Source organism: Camellia sinensis, chromosome 5, assembly GCF_055761805.1.
Source record: "Camellia sinensis isolate YWXY chromosome 5, ASM5576180v1, whole genome shotgun sequence".
Taxonomy (NCBI): domain Eukaryota; kingdom Viridiplantae; phylum Streptophyta; class Magnoliopsida; order Ericales; family Theaceae; genus Camellia; species Camellia sinensis.
The window spans coordinates 29,275,318-29,284,125 of record NC_138965.1 but is presented as its reverse complement, the minus strand read 5'-3'; the positions used below and the strand labels follow the sequence as shown (position 1 = coordinate 29,284,125).

Below are 8,808 nucleotides of genomic sequence, written 5' to 3'. Positions count from 1 at the left end.
GATTGATAGGTTCTTACTTAGCCCGGAGTGGATACATAAGTTTAATTTTAAACCATGGGGATTGCCTAGAAGAATCTCAGACCATTGCCCTATCTTGCTTATGGAAGATGAGAGGGATTGGGGTCCAAAGCCATTTTTTCTTAATGCTTGGTCCTTACATCCATCTTTCTTAGCTTTTGTGGAGAAAATCTGGGCTGAAACTACTGCGGTTGGTTGGGCTGGATTCCAATGTCTAAAGAAATTCCAAACACTTAAACTAGCCTTGAAAAAGTGGAACTATGAGGTCTTTGGTAATGTGGAACACAATCTTAAGCTTCTTGAGGAGGAACTCCATAGGCTTGATTTGGCAGCTGAGGAAAGATCTCTGACTGAATCAAAGTTAACTAGAAGAAGGAAGGCAAAAGAGAAAGCTTAGAAATTGAGTAGAATGGTGGAATGGATATGGATGTAGAAATCCAGAACTAATTGGGCATTAAAAGAGGACAGAAATACAAAAATTTTCCACATCATGGCATCCTCCAGGAGCAATAAAAATGCATTGAATTCAATAACTGTGGATGGGGTTATAAAGGAAGATCCTGCAGTTGTTAGGGTTGAAGTCCTGCAACATTTTAAAAATCAGTTTACTGAATATTGGTCCAATAGACCAAGCTTATTTGGTCCTTTTAAGTCCATTTCGGGAGCTGAGGTTAGAGCTACATTAGAAGCTGAATTTTCTAAAGCAAAAATAGTAGCAGCAGTGAAAAACTGTGAAAGGAATAAGGCTCCTGGGCCTGATGGGTTCAATATGATGATGTTTTAGAAATGTCGAATGACAGTTAAAGGTGATGTGATCAAATTTATAAAGGAATTCCATCAAAACTCTAAATTGGTTCATGGTCTCAACAGTTCTTTTGTGACTTTGATTCCAAAATCTAATAACCTTACTTGCTTTAATGATTTCAGGCCTATTAGTCTAATAGGTTCCCTGTATGAAATTCTTGCCAAAGTTCTTTCAAACAGGATGAAGAAAGTTATGCCAAGTATTATTAGTAAATCTCAATCAACATTTATTGGGGATAGAAATATTTTGGATGGAGTTTTGATTGTGAACAAAATAGTGGATGGATGGAAGAAGAATCAGAAGAAGGGCATTATACTAAAACTAGATTTTCAGAAAGCCTTTGACTCCATTAATTGGGCTTTCCTCTTATCTATGCTATCCACTTTTGGGTTTGGTAATAAATGGATTAGTTGGATTCGAGAGTGTTTAACCTCAGCAAAAATTTCTATCTTGGTAAATGGTTCGCCCACATCTGAGTTTACTCCTGAGAGAGAATTGCATCAAAGGGATCCATTATCTCCATTTCTGTTTAATATTGTAGCAGAGGGTCTCAATATTCTATTGCTGAGAGCTCTGCAGAGGAGGTTAATTAAAGGGGTTGTGGTAGGATCAAATGATGTTAGGATCACCCATCTCCAGTTTGTAGATGACACAATCTTATTTTGTGAGGCAGAATGGGAGGAGATTTTTGTGATCAGAAGGATTCTGAGGTGTTTTGAAATACTATCTGGGCTGAAGATTAATTATCATAACAGTGTGGTATGTAGGGTTGGGATTGATGATGATCTTTCTAAGGAGTTTGCTACCAAATTGAACTGCCTTCACCAAAGTCTACCACTCAGATACTTGGGACTGCCATTAGGAGCTAGTCCAACAAGAAGGAGGACATGGAAACCTGTAATTAATAAATGCAAACAAAAATTGGCTTCTTGGAAGAAGAGGTTTCTATCCTTTGCTAGTAGATTGGCTCTGATAAAATTTGTGCTTTGTAGTTTACCAATTTACTACTTATCTTTGTTTAAAATGCTAGGGAGAGTTACAAAGGAAATAGATAAAATTCAATCTAGATTCTTATGGGGAGGTGATGAGCTTAGAAGGAAAATACATCTGATCAGTTGGGAGGAGATTTCACAGAGTAAAAGCCAAGGAGGCTTAGGAATCAAGAGACTTAGACTTATGAATGATTGTCTTCTTTTGAAGTGGTGGTCGAGGCTTGGTTCTGAAGATGGTGCCTTGTGGAAGTAGGTGATTTGTAGTAAATACACTGAGGCTGGTAGGGATTGGTGGCCATTACCTGTGGTTAACTCCAAATCTTCCCTGATCTGGAAAGGTATTATGGGTGTTGCCTGGCTTAGGCCTGAGCTGGTTGACTTTTTCAAGAGCAAGATAAGTATAGTTATTGGGGATGGGAGGAGAACTAAATTTTGAAAGGATCACTGGGTTGGCAATGTCTGCTTGAAATAGGAGTTTCCTAGACTGTATTCCTTATCAGTGGACAAAGCTAAATCTATGAATTTGGTACTCAATAGGAGGATTGGGTTTGAGGAGGGCAATCAATGCTTCAGAAGAGCTCTATACCAGTGGGAAGGTGAGGATTTGAAGAGGTTATATGACATGGTTTACAATACACCTGCTGTTAGGGTAGGGACATCTGATAGGTTGAGATGGGTTGTTGATGTATCAGGGCTCTTTTCTGTTGCCTCTGTTTATGAGAGGTATGAGTTGAGTCCTGTTAGTAATAGTAGAATAGCAGATTTCATTTGGAAGAATGTCTCTCCACCCAAAGTTCACTTCTTTGGTTGGTTAGCTTGGAAATGTAGGATTAAGACTTCTACCTATCTCCACAGAATTGAAGTTCTCAGTAGTGGTGCTGATCTTAGATGTATTTTCTGTAAAGGTGAGGTGGAGAGTGTCAATCATGTGTTATTATTTTGCCTCTTTATATGGAGGATTTGGTCTAGGATTTTACACTGGTGGGGCATACAGTGGGTAATGCCTGGGTCTGTCAGTGGTCTGTTAAACTGGTGCACTGGTATTAAGCTCAAAAAACATGAGAAGATGATTTGGAGAGCAATTCCCCTGGCAGTGCTTTGGTTGATCTGGAAACAGAGAAATGATAGTATTTTTTACAATGCTCAGGTGGATCTTGATGGGTTGTGTGAATTTATCAAGGTTAGAATTGCTTTGTGGGTAAAATTTTCTTGCCATTCTATCAAGTACTCTGTTACTGACTTAGTTCATAACCTTCAGCAAGTTAGAGTCTGCATTACGGGTGGATCTTGACCTGTTTGGGTGTTTTCTCTCCTTCTTTCAGTGGAGCATGCTATAGCTACTTGGTGATAGTTGGTTTGCTGGTGTGTTCACAGATGGTTATGGTGCTTGGTGTATGTTTTTTTCTCTTTCTTGTTGGTTTCTCACCAACTCTTTGGTTATGCTAGCAAGTGATTGGGTACCCTCCTTGGTGCCAACCTAGTTGGGATTGGAGGGTGTACTATGATGCTTTTTGCACTTCCTTTTCTTTATTGATGTTTTTTCATATGTAATGTATGTCTTTTCATCAATAAAGTTCTTTTTTTGCTAATAATAAAAAAAAAAGGCAGACATAAGTGGGCTTGGCAGATTAGAAAGGGTCTATATTACATAATAAAATTTAAAGTTATTTTTTTAAATTTAGTCCGGCACAATTTGGAATCGGACTTATAATTTATTTTCAAATTCATCTATAAATAAAATTTTAAAAAAAAAATTACGGGACAATAATACTCAACAAGCCCTGCTCCAATTAATAATTTTATAAAGAAAGTATAACTAATTTCATTAATAAGTATAATTTAATTTGGCTATGGAAAAAAAAAAAAAAAGCAGATTTTTTTAAACTCAAATACAGTTTCTGAGTTTTTTTTTTAATTTTTAATTTTTTTTTTATCTTTTGTAAAAAAAAAGAATAAAAAAAAATTCATGTTTCACTAATTATTTTTTAAAATTTTTTGAAACACTTAATCTAAATGCACCTAAAAAAGTAAAATTTGGGAAGAAAATTGAAAGAAAAAAAATACTAAAAAAGAAAATGATCAAAAATTAAAGCCAAAAAAATGATACATTTTTCGTAATTTTTTTTAAAAAATTTATTTCATAAACATCTTAGTTTGTAGGTGTATTTGAATGAAATATTAAAAAATAAAAAGTGTTTATTGAAGACCAAAAAAAAAAAAAACACTAAAAAGCAATTTTAAAAAATTAAACCAAACAAATATGATAAATGTATTTTTAACAAAAAAATAAATATGTAATTATTAATAATTTTTGTTACATATGTACTTTCTATGTAACAATTTAAAATACAATTTTGAAATTTTGAAATATTAGTCTCTCCATATTGTTTTTCTTAAATTATGCTAACATAATTGCAATGTAATATTATTTGGTAACAATATTAATTTTGCTCATTTTGCTATACGTAAACTGTGTAATCATAAATATATATATATATATATATATATATATATATATATATATATATATATAATTACTTTGACTTATTAATTTTGCCCAATTTTGCTATACGTAAATTTAATCTTAATTGATTTTTAAATCTGTTAGAATACATTTTGCCCCTCATGTATAACTTGTTGCTAGTAAATAAATTTAAGACATTTAAAAGTATCTACAAACACAGTTATAACCTGGAAAAAATGGTAGTAGCATGTTATAATACGAACAATTAAAATACTTATTGTTAAAAAATATATATATTTATATATATATGCAGACAAAATATTTTTAATTATTAAATGTTAACACAAAGGTTTCTTCTTTACATGTTGAATCATCACAAAATCTCTATCATATTTCTCTAAAAAAAGAAGAAGGAATTTTAATCTTTCCTTTAAGATTCTTGTAAGAGATAATAGGTTTGGACAAATTAAGAAAGATTTCCTTTTAGCTTTCCTTTTGAAAATCTTAAATCATGGAATAATTAGTATTTTTTATAGTTATTACGAGATTATTTCATTTTTATCCCTGTACTTTGTCACGAATTTGAATGACCCCCCATACAACCCTTATTTTCACGCGTACTCCTATACTATTTAAGTTACTATCAATTTTGCCCCTACTGCCAGATTTGAAACGGAAAAAGTTAAAAAAATTATATTTTGGCCCCAAATTTCAAAAGAAATATGCAGACTACCATTTTTCTACCAGCAACCATCACTTCAAGCCCTTCTATCTCTTTTGTCATGACTTCGTTTCGCCTCATTTTTACATCGTTGGATTCAACTCACTTTCTAGTTTTTGTATCACATCTCATACGTCTCGTTCTTCATCTTTTTGCTTGCTATCGGAGCTCCGAAAGTTGATAAGAAAAAATAAGACTTTTCTTCTCATTTTCGACTTTTCTTTTAGCCATCTTTTGGACTTCATATCTTTCTCGATTCTTAATGGTTCTACTTCATTCTTTCACCATTCTCTTCACCTCACTTCCTATTTCGCCCTACACTATCTCGTTTTCTCACTTCTTCGTGTAATGGGCGGTTTTGGTATGCCAAAAGTTGTCTAAAAACTAATTTTGAAAATTTCAAAACAATCATCTTTTGTTTCTTTCTTCTCCATCTTCCTCATTCTTCTTCTTCTTCTTCTTCTTCTTCTTCATCATCTATAACATGCTGTGGAACATGGTTCTAGGTGGTAACGGAACTAGTAATGGTGGTGGCGGTAATGGAGTTCGGTGGCGATGAAGTTGGTGGTTGTGGCAGGGGCAAAATTGATAGTAACTTAAATAGTATAGGGGTACGCGTGAAAATAAGAGTAGTCTGGGGGGTCATTGAAAATCGTGACAAAGTATAGTGGTAAAAATGAAATAATCTCAGTTATTACATTAATGTGTTAGCCGATAGTATTTTTTTAATTATTTTTTAATTCAAAAATTAAAAAATTCAATTGAAAGTTTTGGAGCTCCGATAAGGCTCATCACAAAAAGTCACTTTACTATAATTTATAATATAGAAATATAGATGGACACTGTTTTTCTAGATAAAATTTTGGATACTTATTATCATACCCATCTAAAATTATTGTGACCGTGTACATTTATCAAATGTTTTTTTTTTTTAATCAGCAAAATGAAACTTTATTGATGAAGAAAACATTATATGCAAAAGCTTACATCAACAAAGAGAGAAGTGCAAAGAGCATCAACGCTAACCGTATCATTCCCAACTAGGTTGGCACTGCTAAGGAAGCACACTCATTGTAAGCACTTGACCCAAGATTGGTAAGAAACTAATCAAAAGGAACAAAGGAAAAAGAAAAACAAAACAACAAAACCATCATCAACAGAGCAAAAACTAGAGCATCAACATTTCAACTCCTCCTTAGCTGCACAGATGTCTCCTGCACAGACTAAACCAATCAAATAGACCAGCAGCATACAGAAGCCAAAATTAGACTAGACCAATCCTCTGAACAGACCAGACCAGATCAGCAACCTGTCACCAAGTCTTTTAGTAGACCATAGACACATACCTTACCCACAAAACAGCAGTAACATCACACAGCACCAGTAACAAACAAAAATAGCAGCAGCCAAAGACTAGGGAAGAGCTTAAAAAAATCTAAACTGCAAAGAATTAACAGCAGAGTGATAGCAGTAGAGTAAAAGACTACACCTTACCAAACAATTGTTTTATGCCACCAAACTTGAGCCATTTCTGATACAAAACTTCACCTAAGCAAAGCAATCCAGCAGCAGCCGTCAAGATTAGCCAAGAAGCAAAACACCCAAAGATAGCAGCCAAACTCACCAACAACAAGCACCAACACAGAAGCTGCCCTCCTCAGCCATCTACACAAATTTTAGTGAATACTGCTCCTATATGAAGAATTCAGCTAATTAAACAAACTGACACATGGATAGATCAACACCCATTCCTAATGCAATATTGAACCTGCTGGTTTAATGAACACTTTCACACATATACCTTATCTACAGTTCGTAAACCCCAGAACTTGAGCCCAATCTTCCCACCTAATAACAGGGCAGCCTCCTTATAAACCCAGAAGATCTCACACCAATGCAAACCACACTCCAAAGAAATCGAGGCCAAACCATAACAATATACAGCAGAACACTCCAGAAAATAGCACCAAGCTTCGGGCCACACTTCAAAGATTCAAGGTCATCTGAACCTCCACCAATGCATACTCCACCCAAACAATATCTGATGCCTCTAAGATTAGAAATAAAATCCTGAACAATAAAGTGATACTCCTTGAGGATTGGTTTTAACCAAATAGCAATTCTAATCTTGAGCTCTTCACATAATTCAGGTAGATTTGGTGAAGAATTATTAAACATACAATCATTTCTATGTTTCCATAAAGACCACGACACAGTAGGAGGAATAGCTCTCCAAATCTTTCTCTCCCTCTTGTTTAGACTAACACCATCCCATCATAGTAATAAGCTATCAATTGTTCCTGGGAGGGCCCCTTGTAAATCCCACCAACTCAACATATGAGACCATACACTCCAAGAAAATAGGCAATACAACAATAAATGATTCACTGATTCAATCTCCTTTTTACAAATATACAAAGTATTGAGGCACTAGTAGGTAGTACACCAATTCTATGGAGAAAGGCAGAGGTTTTGACTTTATTTTTCCAAGAAAGCCAGTAGAAAAATTGAACTTTGGATGGGAGATACTTAATCCATATAAACTTGTTGGTTAACAGATAAGGACCAAAAGAGTGTTCAAAAAATTGGTATATAGACAGTACTGAAAACACACCTGAGTTTGTGGCCGCCCAAGATAGCATATTAGTTTGATCAAAACTGATGTTAAGAGCAGCCAAAAGAAAATCAGTGAGTCTGGAAACCTCCTTATACTCCCAGTCAAACAGCCTCCTTCGGAAATTGAATATCCAATTAGATGAACCATCTCTTTTCTCATACATTGATCTGAATGATTCTTCTTTGTCAACTACCAATCTAAAAAGAACAGGGAACTCTTTTTCCAAACACACATTCACACACCATTTGTCTTTCCAAAACTGGACTCTAGATCCATCACCAACCTTTATAATCAGGTTGTTCAAAAAGAATTCCATTAAACTGCTTCTGCGATCTGCTAAAGATATGATGTCTTTCCATACACAAGAATACCTGCTACTAAATCTAAATGATGGAACCCAACTATCCTACTCTAGGTTACAATTGCTACAGATTACCCTCCTCTACAAAGCTTCTTTATCAATCCCAAATCTCCACCACCACTTGATTAATAAGCTATCATTAACCTCTCTGACTCGTTTAATGCCAAGCCTACCTTGTTCCACACTTTTTGAAATTTCCTCCCACTTCACCATATGAAGTTTTTTCTTCAAATCAGATCCACTCCATAGGAATCTAGCTTGAAGCTTCTCAAATTCAGTAGCTACCCCTTCTGGCATCTTGAAGAGAGATAGATAGTATACAGGTAGAGAGAAAGTTACAGCTTTAATTAGAGTGAGCCTACCAGCAAATGATAGCAACCTTCTCTTCCATCCAGCTAACCTGCTCTTTAATTTATCCAAAACTGGTTTCCATGTTGCTTTCCTGTTTGGATTAGCTCCTAATGGCAGCCCCAAGTAATGAAAAAGCAAGGACTTGGTCCTATAATTTAGTGTATCTGCAAAGGAAACAATGATATCCTCCTTCACACCCACTCCACACACCAAACTTTTGTGATAATTAATTCTCAAACCTGAGATCAATTCAAAGCATCTTAAGATTCTCTTCAAATTGCAAATTTCAGCCTCTTGTGCTTCACCAAATAATAATGAATCATCCGCAAACTGAAAATGGGACAATAGCACACCAAGAGCTCCTAGCATAACTTCTTTAATGAGGCCTAACTATTGTGCTCTAGACAATAAAATACTGAGGCCTTCTGCTGCCAAGTTGAATAAAAATGGTGATAAGGGATCCCCTTGCCTCAGGCCTC

The 8,808-nt window shown here is 35.0% G+C and overlaps 1 protein-coding gene across 1 annotated transcript; it reads left to right on the top strand.

Moving 5' to 3' along the window:
* Positions 1-811: 811 nt before the first annotated feature.
* On the top strand, positions 812-3,106 carry LOC114286155 (uncharacterized). Its single transcript, XM_028229253.2, has 2 exons — positions 812-1,720; positions 2,288-3,106. The coding sequence occupies exons 1-2, from the start codon at positions 812-814 to the stop codon at positions 3,104-3,106; spliced, it is 1,728 nt and encodes a 575-aa protein (XP_028085054.2).
* Positions 3,107-8,808: the final 5,702 nt, after the last annotated feature.

Excerpts from the sequence above, each read along its gene's own strand:
- LOC114286155 (XM_028229253.2), top strand. The coding sequence starts at position 812 with ATGACAGTTAAAGGTGATGTGATCAAATTTATAAAGGAATTCCATCAA. Across the intron at positions 1,721-2,287 it reads GAAGGAGGACATGGAAACCT|GAGTTTCCTAGACTGTATTC; the intron begins GTAATTAATAAA and ends TGCTTGAAATAG.